The following is a 27257-nucleotide window of genomic DNA, read 5'->3' on the forward strand; positions in this document are numbered from 1 at the left end:
GCTAAATCACAAAAAAAAAACAAGCAAGCCGCGGTCTAAAGGTGTAACAGACCGCCGCTACCAATAGAGTCTATTGTAGAGCTAAAGATTCCATAAATATTTACAGCATAATGTTTCGAAACTATATCATATAGGGGGTCAGGATCATAACATTGATGAGTTATTTAAATCTGCAAAATTTCAGTTTCATATGTCTCGTTCCATAAAGATTGTCACTCCCTTTGTAAATACCCCACCTGTACATACCCCATTTTCCATAAATACAAAATCACGCAGCAGGGACCTTCCCTACTATTTTCCGTAAAAAAATGGTTGGCACGCCATTGGCACCAACATAGGCAAGACCGTAAGTTGGCACTACACTAGCAAAAACACATTAGTAGACGCCAAAAGAAACACCCCCTTAGTACAGCACTGAGGCCATACGGCTATAGATAGCTAGTTAACGGACCCCAGGCCCGTCTGCTTTTTTAATAAAATAACATGTAACTTTATTTCAAACTCGAGAACCAATGCATTGGATATAAACCCTAGAAATTACAAGATAACTCCTATAATTAATAATCTGCTTCTTAACGAGCTTAACCCGGCCGGGCCTGTTTTAACGGGCCATGTTGTGCTGGCCCGCTACGACCAAACCCTGGTCCAGACACGGTCCAGTAGCTCGGCCCAAACAAATTTAGCAATTGGGCCTGCTAGGAAATTCAAAGTTAAATCTTTAATTAGAAAAAACTAAACGGGCCGTGCCAACCCTCGGGCTTGAGGCCCAACCACGACACCAGCCTGGTCGCGAGCCGGGATGGCCTGTTTAAATCCGTGCCATGCCAAGCCGAAGCCATGCTAGCGGGCTTTTTGCCAGGCCTGGCCCATGTGGTCAGCTATACATATGGGTCGCGTCAGTGGCAGACCCAGGAACGAATGAAGGAGGGGGCTAACTTTAACACCCAAAAGCTTTGCTAGACGGACAATAAACTGTACGGTAGTAAATGTTTTTCCACCCAAACACTTTAGTCATCTCCAAAGAAACAAAAACTATTAATGTTAGATCATGGATAGAATCTCTCTGTTTCAAATTAAACATAATAATCTGTAAGACCTCAAAGAACAAGTACCGGTGATAAAACATCGATCGCTCAAAATTTCAAATGCAAGAAAATTTCTTTTTTTCCGAGTAGAAGATGATATATATTAACTATTAAGATGAACACTCAGTACAATCTCGGAGTACTACATCCACCACAGGTGGTGGAACAGAACCTACAGACCGCCGTGCTCAACCAGTCAAAGTTCACAAAGTTCACAGGTGGTGGAACAGAACCCACGGGTGGTGGAACAGAACCTAGCACATGACTAACCTTATTCTGAGATCTTTCCCCTTTCACAAAAAAAAACTTCTACCATTCTTCAACAGCTCACAAATTTCATTGACTAGATCGCCATACCTGGAAGCATGATGCTCCGTCTCTTGTCCTGCCACCAAGACAGCCATGCAATCCGTTGGTGTTGAAAACGGAGAATCGGGGATCTATCGCTTTGGCAGTGCGAGGGATTTTGGGGGTGGCTTCTGAAGTTTCAAAATCAGGCAGTACAGAGACGTCACAGGACAAGCAACAGGCATCGAGCAACCGAGCGAGCGCGGAGCGCCTGGATGCCTGGGCTGCCGTGGTGTGTGCCTTGTGGGCTGTACCATGTTGGGCTGGGCTGACTGGAGGGGATACGTTGTCCGGAAACAATTAGGTGGGCTCAAAAAATACTATACCCAGTATTCTCCAGATGGGCTGGACCCGTGCTACAGCCCAGGTAGCACGGCCGTAGGCCAGTCCCCGGTGGCGTGTCCGTGTGGCACAAGCATCGGCATTCGGCAGCACATTGCCCGCCGTTCAAGATGAAGGGGTGGGGCACCTAGGGTGCAATAGCCAGGGAGCCAAGTATAGGTGGCTATCGGGCCGGCCCGGCACCAACTAAACGGGCCTAGGCCGGGCACGCGCCCCAAGCCCAACAATAAAGGGGCCGGGCCAAGTCGGCAACAAATGGCCGCCTAAAGGCCCAGGCGCGGCCCCCTAAGCCCGACAGGCCTGAAAAAAGCCCGTGTAAACTACAGTCCAATGGCCTTTTTAGACGTGCAAGCCACTTGAAATAGGTCAAAAATATGCTTGTGCTTACGACTAGCACAATAGTTACCTTGGTCTAGTGGTTAGCAAGGGAAAGGAGTGACCAGAGGTTCTGGGTTTGATACCTGACACAAGCAAGTTTTATTTCCTTAGCGCGTGACATCCGGTGTGAGGCGCGGGTGCGGCACAGGCCGAAGCGAAAAGCCCGCCCAATAGCCACCTATAACTCTTAATCTCATTCTATTTTGTTCAGGCGAATCTCAGTTTTTAAGTCATGTTCAATATCGAGGTTTTGATCCCCAATCTCATTCCAGTTGACGTTAAAAATTATATCTAACCAGGTTCAAACATAGGTATAGCTTTGGTCGCTCCGATGTTGCTTGTAGAAATACTAGTCACTTGTAAAAAGCAAGGCGCAATGACACAAAATGCTACAGCAAAATAGATCTGCAAGTGCCGCTAGCTTCGGCCCGGCCCGTCTAACTTGGTGCCAGGCCAAGCACACTGGGCTTCCGGGCCATTCCGAAAAGCCCGGCCCGATAGCCACCTGTACAAGCGACTGGTTTACGGGCAGTCAGAACTGATCAACTTCCTTTTGGACAGAACCACTTGACTTGTCCTTTGATTAACTTCCTTTCTTAGAGCCGCGATGGCAATGGCATTTGCTTCACGCTCATTTCTGCACTCCCTGGTGCCGCTCGTCTCGCATGCAAACCGCTGCATGCGAGATGAGCGGCACCAGGGAACGGAATCAACAGATATTCGGGCTACTCCGGTCGTTCAGCCTCCACTTGCTTGCTTCAGATAGCAACTTCCACCTGCTTCAGATAACTAGCTGAGAAAACCCAATTGAATAATTATGTACAGCCTCAGTCGATAAATATAAGATATTTTATTTTTGTTCTAAGTCAAATATTTTAAAGTCCGAAATTATAGAAAATGTACTAATGAGTGATCACTCCGTTCTTATAAATATAATATAAATGTCCTAGTTCAAAATTCTGCAAGTTTGACCAAAGTTATAGAAAAAATGTATTAAAATCTACAGTATCAAGTATACTATGAAAATATATATAATAAAAGATTTAATAGAGCTAATTTAGACTTAGTCAAATTTGAAAATTTTGACTTAGGACAAAGTAATGACTTCTTATATTTAGGAGCGAAGGTAGTGCAATAGAAATTAGTATAACATGACGATATGTCATGATAGATTTAATAAAATTAATGGTTGAGTTGTAAATGTTGATAAAAAATTTCTATAAACTTGTTCAAATTTTAAGAAATTTAACTTCGACGACGCTACAACAACAGTATTTTAGTACTTGCACCGCACCTTTTACTAATATATCTGGCTGTTTTTTTACACTTCGTCAGATTGGAGTCAGAGGCTAGTTGCCTCGGAAAAGATTCGTGACGATCCCCTTATCACACCGAAAACTCCAATCGATAAGCCTTGTCCTCCTATACTTCGAGATCCTAATGGGTTGCCATTGGGTGACATGCTAATTTTTTCATCCCTATTTGTCCATTTGAGTCCCCATTTGTCGGGACATCCCTCGAATGGATAAATAGAGAGGACAACGAGGGCTAACCCTTGGAGATGCCCTAAGCCCCTAGTTCATCCAGTTCTTGGAGGTCCTCCGACTTGCAGCCTCAAAGATCCTAAACACCTGATTCCTGACTATTCATGTAGCACTCAACATGTAAATCACAAAGTTTGCCAGGAAAAGGTCCTAATCACAAAGTTTGCCAAGACCCTGATCTTGGAGTTGCCGAGGGTTCCCGTATCTCTTCCTGTGACAATACCAAGAACCAAGTTCCTGAACCCAAGGGTCGAACTAGGACATATAAACATGTAACAGACAAGCCTTCAAGGCGCCCCCTTCAAGATCCTCATGGTTCATGTACCACATTTCAACCTTCAATTTACAAGCCTAAGCCGGACTTAACCACCCATCTGGTTCCAAAGATCCTAAGAATACTCCCAGCGACAAACCCGGGCACTCACGTCCAAGACAGACCATGGAAGATCCTAAACACCCTCCAAGATATTAAGCACCTCCAGCTGGTTCCTGGGGTTTATGTAGTGCACGGCTGCACGCACACTTCAACAGGCACTGGACAAGCATTCGTCGGACATCCTCCAAGATATTAAGCATCCTCACGAGGGTTCACCTAGCTAGGAGCCTAGGAATCTTGAACCTGCATCAGGCACCCACCCTCTGCAGAAGTCGTCCTATTCTGGAAGAATATTGAATAATTATTTAGGCACCACGAATCCAGCCTGCTGTAGTGAGCAGAGCTAGGCTAAAAATATCAGCTGTTACTTCTTGTTCCCGCAAAAATTGCACCAATAATCAGAGTGTAAATGCCGCATAAAGGGAAATGAGATCAGTTAAGAGTTAAGGTCAGGTACCATTTTCCCTTGAATAAAATGCATAAGTACCCTCCCAAGCAACTCTGCTACAACTGAGTTAAAAAAAATAGCCATGCTGCAATGGAGTCATCGTGCAAGAGGTGCAAGAAAGCTTTGCAGACTTGCAGTTATATATACATCACATGGCTTTGCCCCTGTTGGATTACGCATCTCATTTGATTTTATCACTTTTATCGATTTTAGTGTTCCACAAAAAAGAGTCGAAACATCACTTCTTGACTAAGAGAAAATAATATCATGTGATAGAAGTGCCATTTCAAACAAATTACCCTACAAGCAACTTCGGAAATGCTAATCACATCTTACACTTTTCAAGGGCAGCAATTCAGCTAAACAAAAACCTGAAGGGTTTCCTCCCTATCTAACACAAATCCTATTCAGGATTGAAGAACTAGTTAATAGTTATGACAATTGTCTGGGAATACTCTTGCACTCCAATAACTTATATGATAAGTCAAATCTGCCAACATATATTTGTTTGTAAGAACCAGAATGTGAAAAAAAAACTTTGAGATATGTTATGCTATTGAAATGGTAAGTTGTATTTTTTAACGCAAAAACTGTAGAATTTCGGATCTTGAAACTAGACATGAGCATAGGAGGCACAAAGCTAATACATTAGAAACAGGCTAATTAACAATATAATCATATATGTATGTCTGAAAATCTAGATAAAACATTATGTATGAAGGGCGATTCAGGCACATTAAACTTACAAGACTTGTGGAAGTGTCACTTCCCCCAAATAATCTAGAACACCTCTTATCAGTGAATTCATCTTGTTGAAACAAGATGCAGCCATTCCCAGTGTCATGTCACAGCTCCATGCAAGGATGCAAGTTCCTGATTCCTGACAGATGTCGACTATAATATCATCAGGACAAAACTTTCAAACAGGATCCACCAACGAAACTGCTGTCAGAACTCAGAACTGCTTCCTTTTGCTTCTAAACAATTTATCCCTCTTAGAATACACATAAAAGAAACCAAAAACGAAAACTCCAGACATGGAAACTGGTAACCACGGGAACGGTGTATCTTTGAAGCAGATAAGTGAGGCCTCCAGCTCCTGAGAAGCCTGATACACCAACATGTAAACGGCATACATATCATGGTCTGAAGATCTCAGAAAATACATTGCCTTCTTGTAATCCAAACGGGACATGGCTGACACCACCTTCTCCAACTTGTAAGTGAGCAGATTCCACCTTTGAATAAACTCAACATGCCTTTTCTTTCTAAGGAGTATATTCTCCCCTCCATGGGCAGCCATTGATTCCAAAACATCGATCGTACTAGTGATTGTGTAGTTCAGGGTGGTAAGAAGAACATTCCTACGGGCTGCATCTTTCTGCACAAAAGACAGTGATTTGGTCTCTGAGAATGGCCCAAATGGTGTATGTCCGGTGCTCCAAGTGTAATCCACGACCGTGGCATTGTGCTCAGGGCTCCATGACTGGTGTGTCGGTGACACACCAAACATGGTCTGCAGAACTGAGCTGATGATTGGACGCTCAAGATTCCTAGTCATTGTAATCACATGTCGCCCATTACAGCTGTAGTCACTGACCGTCTGCGAGCTCCTTGTCCTCACAGCAACCACCATATCACGGAAAGCAACAGCTTGGTGGTACCTATCTAGCATCAGAAGCTTATCATAGTCCAGATCAAACACATAAACTGGCACAACCTTGTCATAGTCACCATCATCATGAACCCCAGCCACACGGTGCATCTCCTCGGATGAGTCCGACAACACCTGCCTCATTCGCTTGGAGTCCAAGTACTCACTCACTATCAGCGTGTAATTGTCAAACAAGAACCTGGATGTAAATGAGTGCGTTGAGCGGGCAATTGTAAATGAGCAAATTGGGCACTCAGAGTACTTGACACTGTGCCTATCAAACTTCAAGCTCTGGCCATCATAGAGCAGATCTCCATCCTGAATGGACTGTTCAATTAAACCCCAATCGAGTCCAGCAGGATCTTTCTCGTCACCATGGATGTGAACAAACCGAATAAGCAATGAACTCTCATAATGCACTGGGATTCTGAGCGAAGGAACTAGCAAAGACTTGTAAGCACTGAGAACCAGTGAGGCGAGATCCGCGAGGAGTGCTTTCTCTGACTTGGGCCGGCCATGGAGAGCGGCCAGAGGATGAAACTCACCACGAGGGAGAACGCCATCGCCGGAGAGCGCCGGGCCGTAGTCAACCGGCCCTGCACCCAAGTCGATCCAAATGTAGCGCTCCTTGCCAGCCCAGACAGGCGCGAGGCAGCGGGAGAACCCAGGCGACTGGGCATCAGCGGAGGAGGAAGCCGCGGTGTAGGCGTAGGGACGCGGCTGCTTGCCGAGGTCGAGCAAGTAGATGTAGACGGCTGGGGCGGAAGCCGAGCCGGCGAGCCGTCGGTAATCTTCAGCGACGAGGTCGTCGACAACCGAGTAGGGCACGGAGGAGAGGGCGCTGGAGTGGAAGGGCGCGGGCGAGGCATCGAGGTGGGCGCGGACGGCGGTCCCGGCACGGGTTGCGAGCTCGGACGACGCAGCGGGGGCCGCGACGTCGAGATGGATGTTGTGGGACAGCGCAAGGCGGTGCGGGCTGCGGCTGGAGAGGAAGTGGGAAGAGGAGACGGCGGACGAGATGAGCGAAGGGAGGATGCGCGCGGAGGAGGCCGGGAAGGAGGAGCCGCCGAGGCGGACGTTGACGGGGACGTTGGCGGAAAGGGAGAGGAGGCGCGACGGGAGGATCGGGGACGGGGCGGCGAGCGCGCGGCGCAGGCTGGCGGGGAGAGAGCCGAAAGTGTCGTTGCTGGCCGAGGGGTCGCGCGCGGCCGCCGCCAAGAGGAAGGCGTCGAGGCCGGCGAACGCGGCCCCGGCGGCGGCGGGGGCAAGCGAGAGGAGGAGGAGGGGTAGCAGGAGGAGGAGGAGGAAGGGGAGGGTTTGGAGTGGGGATTGGACCATGGCGGCGGCCGGAGAGCGGAGACGAGACATGTGCGGGGTTCAGTCCTGCCGTCGAGGCCCCGAGATCGATCTGAGATGGGGAAGGAGACCGAGGCTATGCTGGGATCTTCTGTTGCAACTAGCGGTGTGGCCCGCGCAAACTTGTGTAATAAAATTTAAATATATATGTTCAGTTTGTTTTTTCATAGTTCATTTTGTATGAAATTTAAATTTATTCTATTTGTATGCAATTTACTGCTCATACAGATTTTGCCTTATCCCATGAGTTTCTTAATTTGTTTAAAATACTATTTAATTTGCTTATAAGATTCGAAAAATTCAGTTCTCACTTCATTCTTCACCTAGCGTTGCTGCGCCAACTCTCGATTACGCCTCTTTGATTCTCACCGTCCGGCAACGCTCCCGCTTCCCCACCTTTCGTCTATCAACAACCGCCGACTGTTGCATTTAAATTCCTGTCAAAGTTCTCTTTTAGGTATCGATCACGGACCCGTAGGTTTCTTCATCCTAACTATTATTTCGAAGCATTATTTTTTATCTAGTCAATTGTATCTATTTGGCCCATCAGGCCTGTACAACTTTTATGATTTTTTGGCCAACGTCCACACGAATTCTCCTTTATTTGGTCATGCATCTTAATTTATTTTACATGTTCCAAAGATTCTAGACATCAATTATAGATTTTCTTTTTATTAAGTATTTTTATCCAATCCAATCTATCTATTAGATCCATCATTCATTGGCATGTATGACTTTTATTATTATTTTTAATCGACGTTGTACACGAAATTTTTCTTATTCTCTTGTGTTGTTTTTGGTTTTGCTGCTGCTTCTAGCAACTAGCAGTGTCCGATTTGCGGTCAAGATATCGGATTTGGGTGCACCTATGGTAGCTCGGCTTCTGGCTGGCGTTTTCAAAACTTAAGTAAAGGAAGTTATTGATGAGAATGTATATCAAGACTTATGTACAAAATATATTTAACCCAATATTTTAAAGTGTATGTATGAAGAACAAATGCATTATTTTGTATGTTACTGTTTGAAAAATGCAGAGAAAAGCTTCTAATTTACTTGTGTTTCCGGGTGCTGATTTTTTGTTTAGAGAATCTTGAAATAACTTTTGATTGGCTTTTGAATCACTGATTTGAAAAAAACTTGTTGAAAGGTTGAATAGTATATAGATCTGGCATTGAAGCCTCGATGATCCAATCGACTAATGTATTATCGGTACATATACATGCGTAAGTACCTAAAGGCACCTGCTGCCATGCGTTCGTGTTCGTGCCTCATGATTAGTTGGCCCGAAAGATCGCCATATGTAATTGTGCATGCTTACGTTCCTGAAGACCTGCTACCGACTACCATGCCTCGTGTTGTTGGCTTGAAAGATCGTTATGTACCCGCGTATGCTCAGTACCGTCACCGTATTATCCACGGGCTCGAGCTCCTCGATGGTGAAGCCCATTAGGACATGGCTTCTTGGATTCGCTGGACATACAAATAGTCACTGGTTTTCCTCTTTTTTAATTGGATCAGAGAGATCGATGGTTTCGGTGGCTGGTATGTTTCCGGCGATTTGGTCATCAGTGGTGTCTTCAAGATCGTTGTCTTGAAAGAATCAACATTTTCTGGATATAGTACAGTAGTTGGTTTGGATTGGTTTCCATAACCTTACCGATTGATTTTCCTACCCAATTGGATTCCATACGAAGATTGATTTTGGATTGATTTCCATCCCGACATTGATTGATATCGAGATTTCTTGTTTTGGTTTCGGATTGATTTCCATACTGAGATGGATATGGAGAATTTTTTATCGGATTCCATGCCAAGGAGATCGGTTTTTTAGACTGTTTGTGTTATGTTGTGACAAATCTGGACCGTACGATAACTTTCGCAAAATTTAGGCCGTAGAATTTCTGCTACTTTAATTAGATATTAGATTGGGTTCCATACGAAGATTGATTTTGGATTGATTTCCACCCCGACATTGATTGATATATCGAGATTTTGGTTTCGGATTGATTTCCATACTGAGATGGATATGGAGAACTTTTGATCGGATTCCATGCCAAGGAGATCGGTTTTTTAGACTGTTCTTGTTATGTTGTGACAAATCCGGACCGTACGATAACTTTCGCAAAATTTAGGCCGTAGAATTTCTGCTACTTTAATTAGATACTAGTGGAAATGCCCGTGCGCTGCCACGGCCCATGCACACGACGGTGTCGTAATGACCACTTTGAAAGGTAGTCGCCTGCATCATGCCGCTGAATTTTGATAATGCTTGAGCATGGCACGGTCGGCGTCATTCCACTTTTGTGCTAGCGGCGCCGTCATTTGCTACTCTTCCGAGCTGGTTGTTTGTCATGGGACGCTAGAAACACCTGAACTCCGGCAATAAAATTGATGTTAATCAAACAGAACAATGCCGAGATAGGACTATATAAAAAAATTTAACATAACTTCTAGATATTGATCCTACGTCTCTGATTCGTCAACTAAGATTTATGACTTTTGCTTAAAAATTGACTTAAAAATCAGGCAGCTGGGATATATCCACAGTTTTAACACGATGCTATCCATTAATGAAAAATCTGTAATTAAAAATTAAAATAAATAACAATCAGCGTCCAGTCTTCTCATCTACCCATCTCACTCCTCACCTTCTACCTATCTCACTCTCTCATCTCACCCAACTCTCTCCCGGACCATGCATTGCCGCCGGCCATCTCCGGTTTCATCGTAGCTCTCCCCACTCTATTGGTGTCCTTCTCGGTCCTACTGACCGTCTGATTTGTGGTTGGCGACGACCAAATCGGGTCCCCAAATCCGCATGCCGTGGCCGTCGAGTTGGCACCTACCGGAGACAACTTGAATGTGGTACGTACATTATTTGTCAACAACGTTTCAGTCCAATTTGGTGCTAATTACAAATTGATCTCTACAAACTTTGATAAGCAACCAGGTTGCACATGATCGAGCAATCAACTTTGGGTTGTGGATACAAGTAAATTGCTTGGGCTGTGGATACATTTAAATTGCTTTGACAACAATAATTCTCTGAAACCTGTTCATTCATCTGATCACCATTTATCTGATCGTCTAATTTATATTGTAAACACTCTGTATTTCTGGGCCCTCTCGAGAAAGTGTCAAGTAGGTCTCCAATCTTTGAAAATGCACGTTTAAATTCTCATTGTTTGTTAAGTGGTTCATCTCAGGTTCCACGCCTGTATGCACAGCTCCGGCCGCTTGACGTGGCTGCCACCTAGGCTGTGGGCCCACACGTCAGGCAAACACGTGGTGCTGCCACCTAGGATTAGTGACATCTGCATGTATACAAAATGGAATCTTTTTTACCACTCTTGCAGAACTCATCCTTCTCTTGGTAGCCACATTTTTCTTTTTAGGAACATCTGCCACGCGACGGGTTTTCTGTAAGATTGCAACGCCACGTCGTCACCTAACGTGTGGGCCCAAAGTGTTGGAGATATGCCCTAGAGGCAATCATGTGATGATGTTATTTTCTATGTATTCATGAGTTATTGTTATTGTTCTTGAACATCATCACTGATATGTATCAATAAATACGTGATTTGTTTGTGAGACTATGTATTCTATGATGTTGTTCTAATGGTTCCTGATCATTGAGGTTATGCGGACACATAACCTAGACTAGCAATGTGAATCAGTATAATGACTATGTTTCAGAAGGCATAAGGCAAGGTGTTGCCGACCGATAGCATGGACTCGACAATGAGATTGTTGAGTCGGACAGACCCGCACTGAGACACAACGAAATGATTGTCATTTGTTAGTCTCAAGTACGATGTATATGCCAGTCCTTGACCTGAGGTCATCGCATGAGCTTGGGATGTGAATCGGCCTACTTAGGGATTGCCAAACGCTACTCCGTAACTGAGTGGTTATAAAGGTAGCTTTCGGATTTGCTGAGAAGCATGCTGCGAGTCATGGTTGATCAAGATGGGATTTGCCCCTCCTATTCGGAGAGATATCTCTGGGCCCTCTCGAGTGATCAGATTCGGAAAGCATGGCCATGCAACTTGGGTTAAGTGTTAACCCGTTCGAGAATCTGTATCACAGGAATAAGAAGAGAGTTGAGCTATCCACAAGGATGACAAGCACTCGCCTTGAGCTCAACAAACATATCGTGAGGCAAAAGGAATGTTGCATATGACACATTGTATGGTTCGTCAATATACCTTGTGGTCACTCGGGAGTTGGTACGTGTTGCTAGGCGCCGCTACCAACTATCGACTTGAGTCGGTGCTAGTGGACGAGTAATGTGTTACTCGGGCCCGCAGTCCGAGCTTCGTAGTCGTGTCCGACTGACCGCGAACCTGAAGGGTCACACGCTTAAGGGGTGGGGACCGAGTTGGATCGGATCCAACTCGTATCGGGCTTAGACTCCTAACGGGTCTCAAGTGTTGAGCCCACTAGGGACGTCTATATAAGTGGAGGAGACCAACCCGGCTAGGGTTACACCAGTCCAGACACGAGTTATACTCGGCCGTCACACCTTCACGCCCAAAACCTTGTGATCGGATCTAGCAGTCCGCCGCACGGAGTTCCTCCCTGTACGTGTGGATACCTCGGAGGCGTTGCACCTGCGGCGCTTGGACGAACTGCTCGTGGATCGACAAGGAGGAGCAGGCCAAACGACTACTCGGCATCGACATCATCGACTCTACTTCCGCTACGGGTCCGCGCGTCTAGTGGTAATCTCGTGATGCATTATCTACAGCATTGATCCGGGCGGAATCGGTAGAATTTTTATTTTGTGCTAGCGTAACCTACCGTGTTCCCCGACACAAAGCCTAGGTGGCAGCCACGCCATGTGGCCGGAGCTGTGCATACATGCGAGGGACTTAGGATGAACCACTTACCAAACAATGAGGACCTAAACGTGCATTTTCAAAGATTAGGGACCTACTTGACACCTTCGCGAAAGAATAGGAACCTCGGGTGCATTTCACTCTGCGTAACGCCTCTGCATCTCTCCCTCCCTCTGCCTCTCTCGAGTCTGGCGGGAGGAGGAGGGAAGGGAAGGCCTCCCGCTGATTCCCTTGCCCACCGGCTAGCTTTGGATCTGGATGAGGAGGGCTGGCGCCGCCTTCCCCGACGGTGAGTCGGCTAGGTTTGGATCGGGATGAGGAGGCCTGGCGCCGCATGCTATGTACGAAAGAGAGGGAGAGATGAGGGCTGTGCCGGCTGAGATGGGGAGGGCGCCGCCGGCGCGGAGGGAGGGAAGCGGGCGACGAAGAGGAGGAGGCGGCTACCTCACGGGGAGGAAGGGGACGGGGTGGGCTCCGAGGGAACGCTGGGTGCGGGATCGCAAGACATTGAGACGAAGAAAAGAGAGAGGGAGAGCAGGGGTTGGGTGTCGAGGACTTGCGGTCAGGAGGGGGCAACCAGTGCGTGGAGGTGGAGCCGTGTAGGCCCGAGGCCCGAGGGAAAACGCTTCAGCCTTGTTCCGGATCGGGAGAGGGCGGGCGCCAGAGGGAGGATCGCCCATCACCACCAACTCCAATTTAACAGATAGTAATAGATTAGATGGATGCGTGCCGTACCTCGTGTGTGTCGCCTATGCAAACTTCACATCGGTCGTGTAATGTATTTTCCCATTTGATTTCCCTCTCTTGAACAGAGGATATTTATAGTATGGAGTATATTTTTTGGTCTCCAAAAACTTTGAGAAATAATCCAACGGAAAACCAATGTTGTACAATTTCTCGCGCGTATGTTCAATCAGGAACTCTTGTTGGCGTGCAAACATGAGAATAGCTTGGAGCTGCTACACTTGCACTTGTAATGCTTGAACGAAACTTAGGAGCTATCGCGAGGAGAAGCTGCAGACCTGCAGTATGATGACTTTATCGACATGCTTCCTAAGAATTTATGCTTCTATTGATAATCTCATGATCTGTTACGACTTACGACACCATAATCTTGGTGGTTGCGTGACACAATCAGTTTTGTGCTAGCATAGAAATATCGCATGCCACAACGTAGATAGACGTGGTACTTTGCGGTTGTCAATGTTTTCTTAAATTCAGGTCGGCCTTTGGTTCCGTAGTTTTTTTTATGGTTGGGTTGCTTGCATCCATCCTTAAGATGTCTTGTTTTGTGCCGCTTTTATTTTCTGAATTTTAGCACTTCTCTTATGTTTTCTTTCCCGCACAAAGAAAATAGTGGAGTTCGGTCACTAGCAGGCGTTTGGAAAAATATATATGGGAAAACATACTATCCATTTTCTCTTAACTTGGTAGTGTCTAAATTGAAACTAATTCAAATAACGCATGAGAGATTATATTGTATGATGACCATCTAGGATGAGCGTTGTTTGATCGGATATGATGGACGATTGAGGTTTTGTATCTGCCAAACCAAGGTTTAGAATTTCGATGAAATTTCAGTAATTACGGTGGACCTTGAAACTTTATCCTGTCGGTTAAAATTTTGAGTTTGACTACAATCTAAGCCCAACGCAATAGCCTATGTTGCTCCATCCTAAAATTCAGTCTGTCGTTTTTTCTTTTCTGCTAAGAGTTGCATCATTAACTTTTGATAGACAATTTAGGTAAAACTTTGGATGGAATTTCATACACCCAAATCCAAAATAGTTTTGGAAGTTACCGAAAATTTGTTGAAACAAAATTTTAGACTTGTACCAAACTAGCGTTTTTCAGACTACCATGGAGGAATGAAAACCTAAGAAAAAGGGAAACAAATGAAATTGAAGTGCATTATATAATCAAGGAAAAAAGAGTCAGAATTAATCTTTAGAAGAATTAGAATTAATCGTTTGTATCTGTAATGGTTTTTGCATGTAACAGTACATATTTTTAGAAAATCGTATGTAATTTTTTTTGAAACATGGCACATAAGTATAGATGCATAATATCTTTACAGTTAATTAATACATTTTGAAACAAATTAGGTTCGGCCCTCTTGCGTATGTGCATTTCTGTGTCGTACAAGGCCTATATATCCACCTCCCTAAGCAACATGACGACCTACACACAAAGTTTTCTTTCCATCCCTCTCAAAAAGAAAAGAAAAAAAGTTGTCTTCCCATCATCCTCTTTGCTGCATCGCCTGGCTTGACACGGCGAATGCATGTACAAGTACAATCCATAGGGTCATTCGATTTGAACCCCACAGATGTGTCAAAATATCCTAACACGTGCACATATACGAATTTAAGTGGCAAAAAAAATTGAACATTACAAAACTATATAATTTAGAGATTAGGAAATAATCGAGTCGATCCGGCCGGGACGTACACCTAGATTTAGCAGGGCTTGCCGGGCCTGCAGGGGATGCAGCCGGCGTAGCGCGTGAGCCTGGTGACGTATGTTCCCGGCTTGGGCTTGATGAGGTCGTCCTTGTCGAACTTCCTCTTGATGTCGCCGCCGGTCTCGGTGAAGAAGGCTCCGTTCATGAGCAGGTCCTCCTGCGAGTGCCACACCCAGTTCTTCCACTCTGGCTCCGCCGCGCCTATCTGCTTGGTGATCTGCTTGGCGGCCAGGTTGGGCGGCGCGATGTAGCGGTTGCCCTGGCTGAGGATGGTCGGGTCCTTGCTGCCTCCAATGGCGTACATGAGCCAGTGGGTGTAGTCGTTGTTCACCACGTGGAAGAATCCCCATCGGCACCTTTATTAATAAGCATGCATATATATATGCATCAGATTCAGAGGAGGTTAACAAATTTGAGATTAATGGAGATGGATGACGGACCTTGGCATTCTCTGCACGAGGCCGCGCCCGAAGTGGTTGAAGGCGACGGTGATCTGCATGATCACGTCCTTGGGGTTGCTGTCGCTGGAGCCGAAGAGCATGACGTCGTTGTGGTTGGTGAGGTGGCAGTTGGAGATGGTGACGCCGGTGGACTCGGCGATGACGTCGATGAGGCCGTCCTGGCAGGTGGCGAGGGAGAGGTGGTCGAGCCACACACTGGTGGAGCCGAAGACATTGACGCCGTCGCCATCAGACTGCGTCCGGAACCCGAAGTGCGCGGGGGAGTCCCGGATCATGCCGCCCTTGCCGACGATCAGGTCGTTGATGTGGATGTTGTGGATGATCACGTTGTGCGCGTACTGCACGGTCACCTGGGCGCCGTCCGCGATGCGCACCTGGGCGCCCCGGCCGTCGATGGTCTTGTCGCTGCCGATGAGGAGCTCCTCCTTGAGCTTGATCAGCATGGACCTGGCGAAGATGATCCACAGCGGCTCCGCCTGGATCACGGCCCACCGGAGCGTCCCGGGCCGCGGGGCCAGCACGTCGTCGTCGCTGCCGTCCGTCACGATGTAGAACTTGCCCGCCAGCCCGCCCGTCGCGTTCCGCCCGAACCCCTGCGCGCACCGGGCCAGCCGCTTGCGGTCCGTGGCCCAGTCCTTGCGGCAGCGCCAGCAGCGGTCGATCGGGTTCGTGGCCCGGCAAGGGCCCGCGAACTTCTTGTGCTTGCCCAGCATCGACCTCCGGGTGCCCGCGTCATCCTCCTTGGTGGCACGGTGCACGGCGCGGTTCAGGCTGTTGGCCACCTCTAGAGGGTCAGACTGGTAGATGGCTTCCGCTGCGGCGCGGGCCGCCGCCTTGCGCTGCTGCCAGTGCTCGTCGAAGTCGCCGATGTTGGCCTGCGACACGGGCGCGGACGCCGACAGGAAGAAGAAGACCACGTACAGGACGAAGGAGCCGGCGCGCCTGCCCCATTGGAACCCCTCCATTGGTTCTTCTTCACTTTTTGGTTTATTCAATGATGCTTAGCTAGCGAGCTCCCCTCCTCCTACTACCTCGTGATATATATGGCTTTCGGGATTTAGTTCCGAGTAGGTAGGACGGTGAGCTCCATTAAGATTGCTCGATCCAAGGGACGAGTCGCGCCGAGGAATATATAGCGGGGCCGGGGCGTGTCGAGAAGAAGCTAGGGAGTGGTGAAGCGAGGAGGGAGGACAGCCACTCGCGCATGTTTCGATTCTTGTCGATCTGCACGGCATGCACCAAGCTAGGAACGACATGATTCGACTCGCCGGCCGGTGGTAATTAGAGTTCCTTGCTATTCTTGGTCGCGATGCATATGCAGCATTCAACACTTGGACAAACATGACAGTGGAATAGTTCGTGCCGTGCGTGGATAACATGCATCTCTGGCCCATGGGTGGGACGTTTATGTTGATGGTTTGTCTTTACTACTACTGTTACACTCTTCTGCTAACAATTTTCTCTCCGTTCCATCACTGCAAAAATTTTTAGGAACATTGCATACAATCTCTCCTCATCTTCCGGTATTTTTGACTTTTTACTGACAAACTAATACAATACATGTGTGTTGCTACGGACTAAAAACGTACATACACAACATATTTGAAGAGAATGTTATATTGCCATCTACTCCCTCGGTTCCACAATTCTTGTCGAAATATTACATGTATCTAGCTAGACGCTTTTAAAGAATAGATACATCCATTTTTAGTCAAATTTGAGACAAGAATTATGAAACAGATGGAGTATTATCTTAGGTCATATAATTCATATTCGTTCTTATTTCACTAATTTATGTCAAATCAACAATGATGTGTCTCAAGGTGTGACGGACCACCGCCTCCAATTGAGTCTTCTATGAGAGTAAAGATTTTCGCTCAGCTTTGTTGCCAACCTTGGGTCATGTGTTGGCAACGTGTCATCTTTTGGCAACTTTTGCTCCATTGCAGCAACTTTGTATTCTCTATAGGACACTTTGACTTCACTGCAGGCGACTTTGACTCATATGATGGCATCTTTGGCCCCTTTGCAAGAAATTTTTGATCGTAAAGTTGTAGCTACTGGTAAAACTTTGGTTGCGTCCAAAACTTGTGTGTAACTAGCAACTCTAATTGGTGTTGCTCATCAGATGGAATGCTCATGTCTTGGCAATTTATAGTTGCACCGCAACAACGACTTTGGATCCTTTCTAGGCAACTTCCCTTGCATTGCATACAACTTTCACTAATGCATGTCTTAGCAAACCTTGATTCATTTGGGACGTTACAGACACCTTCGTCTCATGTCTCGGCAACTTTGACTATTCAAGAGCAAAAAAAAAGACAAATTCAGTCGTAAATACTACCGAGTATACTATTCACGACAATTTTGGTACTGCTTATACTTGGATTTCTGTTTTCTTGTCTCTCAGTTTGTGGATAAAAGATGGATATAAATTGTTACTCATGGTAGATATATCCCGTGCCAATCTACTTTATTATTTTTGAAAAACTTCCATAGTTTTTGGTTGTGCTACCATGACTTCGGGTACATAGTATCACTAAGTCATACTCTAAGTCACCATAGGATGCGTCTCCTCACCGTATCCGATAACAGAAAACAACTACAAATGAAAAAACTCCTAATATTCACTAAAAATTAGTCACTTCCTTCATTTCACTATATTTTGGATTGTAATATAAAACAAGGTTTTTAAAAAAAAACTGAGGACAGATATAAAATGGCAAAAATACTTTTTGCAATTCGAGATTTATTTTAAAAATAAGTAAAGTATGATAAGTTACTTTACGCCCCAAATTTTTTTTATATAATATTGTAATGACAAAATAAGTTTTCTGAACTCGGCCCAGTCCGGTCCCAGACTTGGTTACCGGGCTTTGTGAGCCTGTCACGGGAACTATGCTGGTTTGGTAAAAAAACAATACTGAAATTGAGTTTTTTGCATGATGTACTAAAAAACAAAGTGAATATAAAAAGTGACCATGATGGGATAAGAGACACAGCTATCTTAAAAACTGCGACATCTCTATTGATCTCCTATCATGCTTACAACAATAAAAATCATTTGTTTTAGAAACACAAGTACTAGTCATGAGGCTCTCCGTCTAGATAAACTAGACCTCGGCTTGAGTAAAGCCTGCGTGCAATAACAGAGGTTGGTGAAGCATGCTTTCTAAATGGTTTCATTTTTTAAATTTAATGCTCATGTGTTGTTACAGATTAAAAATATACATTACATGTGTAAATAGAACTTCGTTCTACAATCTATAGTCTCAGATCATAAAATCCATATTCATTTTATATTAATGATTTTCTATGCTACTATTTAAATTTTGAGCCCTGCAAAACTAGTTAATTTTCGAAATCCCCAGTCTATTTTCATGAATTTCGAAAAACTTACTAATGCTCATTTTGGAGTATACTGCTCCCCTCTTACCATCCAGAAAAAAAATATAAGGTGTGTTTGGATGTCAACTCTTGTCATACCATCTTAAAAAAAAAAACTCCTGTCGTACCAATTCTTGTCAACATTTTTCTAACCAAAAATTGGTTAAAAATTCTTTGGCTTTTATTGGTCAAAATTATGGCAAAAGTAGTGAAAAAATCATGAGCTGCTCAGGTGGTCAAGATTCCATAGGCAACCAAAGTTTTGTCAACCAATCAAATGATCGAAGTTGGCTGCTAAATTTTTGGCCGGGCAAGTTTGGACAGCCCTGCATACAGGCAGTGATAGGGCGCAATCGACGGTCTGTACTGAACTTCTCCGTGATCCAACGGCTCGTACGGGCTTCAGAATGGGATGCCGGAAACCTTCCGTACCGTACTTCTCCCGAGCTTCCCTCATCTCGACGCCCTCGGCTCTCCGCTCCCAAACTCTCCAAACTCAAACGCCGCCGAGAGTCGAGAGGCGAAACCCAAAGTCCCAAACACACACACACGGAGAAGAGAAGAAGCGCTTCCCGGGCGACGGGATGGACGTCTCGGCCGGCGGCGGCGGCAACTCCCTGCCCACCACCGGCGCGGATGGCTCGAAGCGCCGCGTCTGCTACTTCTACGACTCGGAGGTCGGCAACTACTACTACGGCCAGGGCCACCCGATGAAGCCGCACCGCATCCGCATGACCCACGCGCTGCTCGCCCACTACGGCCTCCTCGACGAGATGCAGGTGCTCAAGCCGCACCCCGCCCGCGACCGGGACCTCTGCCGCTTCCACGCCGACGACTACGTCTCCTTCCTCCGCTCCGTCACCCCCGAGACGCAGCAGGACCAGATCCGCGCGCTCAAGCGATTCAACGTCGGCGAGGACTGCCCCGTCTTCGACGGGCTCTACAGCTTCTGCCAGACCTACGCCGGCGGCTCCGTCGGCGGCGCCGTCAAGCTCAACCACGGCCACGACATCGCCATCAACTGGGCCGGCGGCCTCCACCACGCCAAAAAGTGCGAGGCCTCCGGCTTCTGCTACGTCAACGACATCGTCCTCGCTATCCTCGAGCTCCTCAAATACCACCAGGTATGTGCTGTACCATCTTATCTGTCGCTTCAATTTTGCGAAATTTTATCGTCTTATTAATAATTAATTATTTGCATTTGCAGCGTGTTCTCTACGTCGATATTGATATCCACCATGGGGATGGCGTGGAGGAGGCGTTTTACACGACCGACAGGGTGATGACAGTCTCATTCCACAAATTTGGGGATTATTTCCCAGGGACAGGCGACATTCGTGATGTTGGGCACTCCAAGGGGAAGTATTATTCCTTGAATGTCCCATTGGATGACGGCATAGATGATGAGAGTTACCAATCGTTGTTCAAGCCAATCATGGGCAAGGTTATGGAGATTTTCCGTCCTGGTGCGGTGGTGCTCCAGTGTGGAGCAGATTCCTTGTCAGGTGACAGGTTGGGCTGCTTCAACCTATCCATTAAGGGGCATGCTGAGTGTGTGAGATTCATGAGGTCCTTTAATGTTCCGGTTTTGCTGCTTGGTGGTGGTGGATATACCATAAGAAATGTTGCACGATGTTGGTGCTATGAGGTATGTAAAAGGGGAATTTCTTGCAAAATCATTTTTTCTAGGGCCTTCCCACTTCTGTTGTGCATTATTCTACCTATTCTACTAGCCTTTTCTAATTAATTAGGTTGAAAACAGCCAACTGTGTGCAGAACTAAGAGTATGTGCCATGCTCCACCACTGACTATAGTTACTGATTTGTGTCTCTCTAGTTATTCCTGTCCTTTGTTCAAAAAATTCTTTATGTTATATCATTTGAGCTTATTAGATGCTAAAGATACTTAAGTATTCTTATTTATGTTCATTAATAAATAGTCCTTTTATTGATAATGCATGAAACATATATAACTTACATCTTCAAATTAAATCTTCTTGATTTCCACTAATCATCTCTCTATGTACAGTTGATTATAAGAATCACTGAAATTAGAGAAGGAATATAAGTTATGATAACAGAGAGGTATTTAAGTGTCTGGGTTCCTTTTTTTTTTGAATTTAAATTGTAAGAGCTGGGATTGCAGTCCGTCAGTATGTAGATATAATTTTTACAAAGTGTGACCTCGAGGATCGAACTCTGGTGGGCTGCCAGCATACCTCGCTGGCTGACCACCCAAGCTATGCTTTGCTTTTCTACATATATGTTTTCTCAATTTTGACCAATTCAATTAATTGTGTTCTCTTTTCCTCATTTGTTTGAGCAGACAGGAGTCGCACTTGGTCATGAGCTCACTGACAAGATGCCGCTAAATGAGTATTATGAGTATTTCGGTCCAGATTATACTCTTCATGTTGCACCAAGTAACATGGAGAACAAAAACACAAACCGGCAATTGGATGAAATAAGATCAAGACTTCTTGATAATCTTACAAAACTCCGACATGCCCCTAGTGTACAGTTTCAAGAGCGACCTCCTGAGGCCGAGTTACCTGAGGTGACTTTTCTAGTAACTCTTTTCTTTTCCTAGCATATATCAGATACAACTGTAAAAGTTGTGACACCATAATGTAGTTTTTGTGAACAACACTGACCATTTGTGTGAAGGGTGAATGTTAACTTTGGTGCTGCTAAACTCCTAAGTTTCTTACTGGAAACTGCATAGAATATGCTAAAACACCACTTTACTCCCTCAAACTATTGGTGAGGCTCACATAACCACCAATATTTTTTCTCTCACTTTACCCCCTAAACTTCTTAGTTCTTACTCCAGATCATTTCAACCCAACAGTTGTTTCCGTAGCTGGTATGAACTATGAAGCCCCTCGCACTTCCTCCTCCCTAACTCTCTCTCCCTCTTGTGCCCATGGTGTCTTGTCCTCTGCTGTGCGGCTGTCGCACTCCAAGATTTCTACTCACCTCTTCTCATTTGTGTTCCAATCAATCATTGTCGTGTTGGCTCCTTCGCTGATTGGCTGTAGTTCTAGTTTAAAAAGTGACAAGGCTAGACCTTCATCATATTTTGGTTTCATTTATGTTTGATATAGCAAGACGAAGATCAAGAGAATCCTGATGAAAGGCATCATGCTGATTCTGATGTGGAAATGAATGATGCCAAGCCTCTGGAGGACACTGGAAGGTGTTTCTTTAATTGTTTCCTCAATCATCAGGTGATTATTTTGTAGCATAACATGTGTTCTGATGTAATATTTTCTCCTGTAGGAGGAGCAGTATTCAGAGTGTGAGAGTTAAGAGAGAATCTGCTGAAACTGAGTCGACAGATCAGGTACTTCTATTTTAAATTATACTGATTCAATGATATATGCATAAAGTTACAACTGTTTTGGTGTATCATGTATGCTTGCAGACATCTAAGCAGCAGTCTTACTTTATGTAATGCATGCTACTGTTTATCCTTTTTTCTTGACCGGCAAACTGTAGGAGAGATTGAAAGGCTCCTACTGCACCAGATTGATAAATAAATAGGAAGAACTTATGTACAAGCTGCTCTCTTGCAGAATGGGAACATATCCCTTTTTCCTCCAGAAACGTGTTATATATTATATATTTTTCGAGACCATGCAGGAGAGCTGCATGTATATGTAAATATAAAAAAGAGAGAAAGTTCTACAACGCCACGACCAAAAAGTCAAAACAGGAGCAGAAAGAAAACAAACGACCATAACACAGAGAAGTAGTGCTGCCTAAACTTTAAAAAACCAGAGGCTAACCCCAAGTGACCCTAGCGAGACTAACCATCTACATGGGAGCTCTTAGCACCAGCTGCGACCACAACCTGTATTTCGCTCTGATATCCTCCTGTACCTTCTGCAGGCTGTGCTGAATTTGATCAAACATTCTTATGTTTCTTTGTTTCCACACTTCCTATGCGACCAACATGACTAAGCTGTTGAATTTGCTGCTTCTATTTTGAGGCAGCCTGTGTCTGGAAGTCATCCACCAATCTTTGAATTGAGCTCGTGATGCTCCAGACTGCGCCTATCTAGTCTATCTGCCGTCCAGCACCTTCTTCTGATGGCCAGCCAAAGGAAAAATTTGCAACTTAAAGGCGCCCAAGCTTTCCAAATAGCACATGCACTGTTAACATAAATCCACATTTTTATGGCTGTATCGGAGTGCTATAAACTTTCGGTATTTTTTGCTTGAGGGTTTGATCTCAGGCTTGGCTTTTATGGCGTCACTAAGCATTGTTTCAGCACTAAGGCGCCTTAGGATGGTAAGGCGTCACCATAGCCTTAGCCATTCAGCATATGGTGGTCACGGAGAAGTGTGCCGTCGCCAGGGGCTCTGCCAACACCCTGTGACAAACTGGGTTGCTTAGATGGGCTTTTGGGCCAAGTTACTCTATGAACATTGAACAGTGACTTATCTCTTAATATTTGTTTATTTTCTCTTGCATTATTTGTGCTGATTGCTGTTCCTACACTGTCTGAGGCGTCACCTTGCCGCATGTCAAGCACCAAGAGAGGTTTGGGTGTAGGAGATAAGGAAAAATTGAAGGAAAAAGAGGGAAGGAGTTAGTAGTTTCTGCTTGACTGATAATGAACTAAGAGGCAGGTTCACATATAGTAGGCATCGGTTTCTAAGATTGATGAAGGACAAGGTTGGGGCTACAGCTCCATGTAGCAAGGTTTGGCCGGTCATGGTGCTGGGGATGAGAGGGAGAGAAGGTTGGGGTTGGGGATTAGATCTGTACTAATTTTATTCTCATTCCTTTGATAATCCATATTGGGTACATCGTGTCTTTTATTGCGAAGACTCAGCTTGATGCCTAAGAACAGAATCCTGAATTTCTTAAGATACCATACCCTTATCTTTCTATTAAAACCTATCACTTGCCTAACCAAATACATATACTTACTAGTCAAATAACCTACTCCCTCCGACCCATATTACTTGTCCCAGATTTAGTACAAAGTTATACTAAATCAGTGACAAGTAATTCCGACCAGAGGGACTATTATACTTATCTCCTTGACTGATTGGCCATGGTACTGTTCACATGGGTACTGTTCATGTGAATAGATTCCTGCACAGGACGACTCCTAAGCTTGGTCCTGCCCTGTGCCATTGAGCTATGAGCCCAACGCCCATGACACTATAAACATGGCTATTGATGGAAAACATTGATGTGAGGCCTAGGCAACTAACTGACATGGCAAAACTACTGGGATAAACTCTTGTGGAAATCAAGTTTATCGCTTAAGAGTCCTAATCTTTAGAAGGAATCACCAAATCCACATGAAGAGATAGAGGCTTATCTAAGGCTTGACCACATCATAGTTGCCTGATTCAGTAGGATGAGCTAGATCAGGGTTTGATATCGCTCCAAATCAGTCGTGGTTCGGACAACGAGTCGTGATGTCAGGCGAACCGGAAAATGAATTACTCTCCGTAGGCCCCGTGTGAGGATAAGATGGTGGCACAGACATGGTGGCTGGCCCATCATCATGGCACGTCAGCAGCTCCTCCTGCGCACTGCAGATGCATGCACAGAGAATAGGCTCCTCTCCTCCATCCACCAGTAACATGAGCAAGAAGGGGCCGCAAGGTGAGAGAAAGCTCAGAGGCTGTAGCCTTCGTGCAGGAGAGGAAGAGATGTGATTGGTCAAGCTGCTAGCAGAGAAGAGCTAGTGGGAGCAAGCTGGGGGAGGCAGTTGCTTAGCACAGCGGGAGCTATCGATTGGGAGGAAGCTAGGAGCAGGCCGCGGGCTTGCCTGAGCCGGGCCAACCAACATACCTTTTCTATTTCTATTTTCTCTCTGTCATTTATCTGGGATTTTCGGTGGCTCCTTGCTCTTGTACCCTCTGCTATATTTCAAACCAGAAATGTTGGGTTACATCGAGATGTATACCCTGTAGCAAATTTGATCCGTATGTGGTAGGGAATTCCGAATTATGAACGGGGAACTCGAATCGGGAACCCAGCGAAAATCAGGTAACTATTAACCATATGCTCACATGATGATGCCACACCCCCCTATGGACTTGTGCTTGGGCTGGCGGTAGGTGGACCCCCACATGACATAAAGCTATTTTGTAACATCAGTCAAAAGCTTGTAAGGTTTTTATGACTATGCATGGTCAGTAATCTCTGGTGTAATGCTTGAGGTGATCAATGCATAGTTACCGGATTCGCTACCAGAAGCTTCAAATCCCGATCTGGATCGTTCGATCTGAATCGAGATTCGAAATCGGTACAGGTTGAGAGGAATTCGCTGCTTGATTCGTCGATCTCAAGAGAACCAGATGACACCTACAAGGCTACACCAAGTTGGCAACCGATGCAGAAACTTGTTGCAAGACAACACCAACGACGGAGGACATGCCAATGACGATGGCGGAGAAGATGTGTTGGCCAGTGCGTGGCTGCAGCTCCTTCTCTGGCGCAAGCAGCAGTACCTAGTTCTGAAGCTACACGAGCAGCGCGAAGCAGAATAGCTCTCCTCTCTGGTGAAGGAAAAGGGTGGCGCATCGTAGGTAGATGTGGATGAGGCGAGAGAGGCACAGTTAGCAACTTAATTAGGGCTAGCGTTTGTGGGCTACTGGCTGTAAAACCTTTGGTCTTTCTCAGCTCGCTGCTCTTTTTTAATAAAGATTTTCTGTGTATGTGTGATCCTTTTAGTGGTAGAAGAAAATATCGAAAATAGTCGGTTCATGAATCTGATCTCCGATTCACAAATCGGAGATGTGTCCCTCACAAACCAGATTCGTGCAATATAGCGAACTGTGAATCGCGAACCGAACGATTCGTGAATCTGGTAACTATGGATTAATGCTTGTGACTAATTTTTCTTAAATGTTCTCATGCAAGTTTTGCACTTTATAATGAATTAGTTGTAATGGTAGTTCTGTTTGACAAGTATTCCCTTCATCTAGAATTGTAGGCAAACAGCCATCTTATTTGTTCACAAATGTAGGTCGTTTTTGCAATTTCTAGGCACTTCCCTCCTCGCTCTTCCTATTGTACCCTCATGTTCATTACTCAAGTGGTTGCTCTCACAATCATATAACTTAGGAGCAAGAGAAGGGCTTGGCGGTCATTTCAAGCTATTCCTTATTTTCTATGGCCATGGGTGAAACGACGTACCGAGAAGGTATCAATTTTTCCTATGAAAAATAGGAAAAGTGCGACCTGCCATGTACACAGTTGTTCAGCAATTCCCACGTAGCCATGTGTGTGAGCCTGTCAAATGCCTGTATTATGGAGTATTTTACTTTGAGGGCTCTTGTTTTTTGACGCAATGGTAGCAAGAGCATCGTTTATTTGTCTAACATATACGAGTTATGTAAATACTGCATCATTTATTGTTTGTAATTTTTTGTTTGTATGCTGCAGGATGGTAGTGTAGTAGTAGCTGTGGAACATGCAAGGGGCACAGAGCCACCTGTCACCGATGGAGTTGGCTCCTCTAAACAAACCCCTGTAAGTGTCCTTTGGATATGTGAACATTTGAACTCCAATAGCATGCACATTGCACATAGTATTGCAAGAACTCCAGTAGACATGCACATCACATGGACTGCAGGCGCACACTAACCAGAAGGAACTGCTTTTTTCCTTTTTGATGCAGACTTGCTTTGTCCATTTTTTAGTTTTTTTCCTCTTCAAGGCAAAGCCTAAGTCACACTCTAACCACAACTTCCTTTTGCTGGTGATTGTCACCTTTAGCCTATTGATGCAAGTTCGATGGCCATAGACGAGCCGGGTGCTGTGAGGCTTGAACCAGAGAGCTCAAACAAGTTACAGGAACATCCTGCAATGCATCAAAACAGTCTCTAAGCTGAGGCAGAGAGTTCAAGCAATCTGCTGCACTAGGTTATCTACCAGAATCCAAGATGATCTCTGTACCTTGGGAACTGGTGGTGCTTTGCACAATGCTAAATCTGTGATTTCTACATAGATGATGGTTGACTTATCAGTGCCATTCTTGAGCATTAATTTAACTCTGGCTGCTGTAGAGCAATCGATGCAGTAATGCAGTACAATTCAACGCTTACCGAGGAAGATGAAGTTTTGGCGCATCTTACTTAGAAAAATGTATAGGTAGGCGAGGCTTTGTTTTGGTGGGGGCTGTCTTCTCATGTAGTATGACAGAAGGGTGATCTTGTAGTTGGTTAGGAGGATTACTGCTAGCTGTGTTTTCAGTGCAAGTCTGTTTCACTGAAAATATTGTATTCAGAATGCAAGTCCATTGGGGTATTGTGTGTTACTCAGCTATTTCTGTTCTTACAGTCTAATTTCACAATGTAAGTCCATTGGGGTATTGTGTGTTACTCAGCTATTTCTGTTCTTATAGTCTAATTTCACAATGCAAGTCCATTGGGGTATTGTGTGTTATTCAGCTATTGCGACCATCTCTCTCTATCACACAACATTTTACCCAGGGGATTCTAGTTTCTATCTTTCTTTGTATATACAATTATTCAAAGATAGGAAGATCGTAACAACATATTTCAATTGAAGTTGCCAAACTTGAAAATAGCAACAAA

General features: G+C 45.2%; 3 protein-coding genes across 5 annotated transcripts; 1 reads left to right on the top strand and 2 right to left on the bottom strand.

Moving 5' to 3' along the window:
- Nucleotides 1-3962: 3962 nt before the first annotated feature.
- On the bottom strand, nucleotides 3963-7613 carry LOC100821666. 2 transcript variants are annotated; one of them, XM_024457603.1, is made up of 2 exons: nucleotides 5268-7613; nucleotides 3963-4350 (listed from the first exon to the last, which is right to left on the bottom strand). In XM_024457603.1, exon 1 carries the CDS (start codon nucleotides 7541-7543, stop codon nucleotides 5477-5479), a length of 2067 nt encoding a protein of 688 aa, XP_024313371.1. In that variant the 5' UTR covers nucleotides 7544-7613; the 3' UTR covers nucleotides 3963-4350; nucleotides 5268-5476. The 2 variants fall into 2 exon arrangements, with proteins under 2 accessions (XP_024313371.1, XP_003560633.1); XM_003560585.4 differs by having other exon boundaries at nucleotides 3963-4355.
- A 6814-nt stretch (nucleotides 7614-14427) lies between these two features.
- On the bottom strand, nucleotides 14428-16376 carry LOC100829073 (pectate lyase). The gene is made up of 2 exons (XM_003563659.4): nucleotides 15277-16376; nucleotides 14428-15192 (listed from the first exon to the last, which is right to left on the bottom strand). Exons 1-2 carry the CDS (start codon nucleotides 16260-16262, stop codon nucleotides 14832-14834), a joined length of 1347 nt encoding a protein of 448 aa, XP_003563707.1. The 5' UTR covers nucleotides 16263-16376; the 3' UTR covers nucleotides 14428-14831.
- Nucleotides 16377-19146: 2770 nt separating this feature from the next.
- Nucleotides 19147-27082, top strand: LOC100828770 (histone deacetylase 1). Of its 2 annotated transcripts, XR_002961805.1 has the most exons (8): nucleotides 19147-19808; nucleotides 19892-20332; nucleotides 21010-21240; nucleotides 21791-21882; nucleotides 21966-22029; nucleotides 25783-25861; nucleotides 26104-26190; nucleotides 26437-26499. XR_002961805.1 is itself a non-coding variant. In XM_003563658.4 (7 exons), the coding sequence occupies exons 1-7, from the start codon at nucleotides 19269-19271 to the stop codon at nucleotides 26545-26547; spliced, it is 1566 nt and encodes a 521-aa protein (XP_003563706.1). In that variant the 5' UTR covers nucleotides 19149-19268; the 3' UTR covers nucleotides 26548-27082. The 2 variants fall into 2 exon arrangements, 1 of the variants encoding a protein (XP_003563706.1); XM_003563658.4 differs by lacking the exon at nucleotides 25783-25861 and having other exon boundaries at nucleotides 19149-19808; nucleotides 26437-27082.
- Nucleotides 27083-27257: the final 175 nt, after the last annotated feature.

This window comes from Brachypodium distachyon, chromosome 1 (genome assembly GCF_000005505.3).
Source record: "Brachypodium distachyon strain Bd21 chromosome 1, Brachypodium_distachyon_v3.0, whole genome shotgun sequence".
Taxonomy (NCBI): Eukaryota; Viridiplantae; Streptophyta; class Magnoliopsida; order Poales; family Poaceae; genus Brachypodium; species Brachypodium distachyon.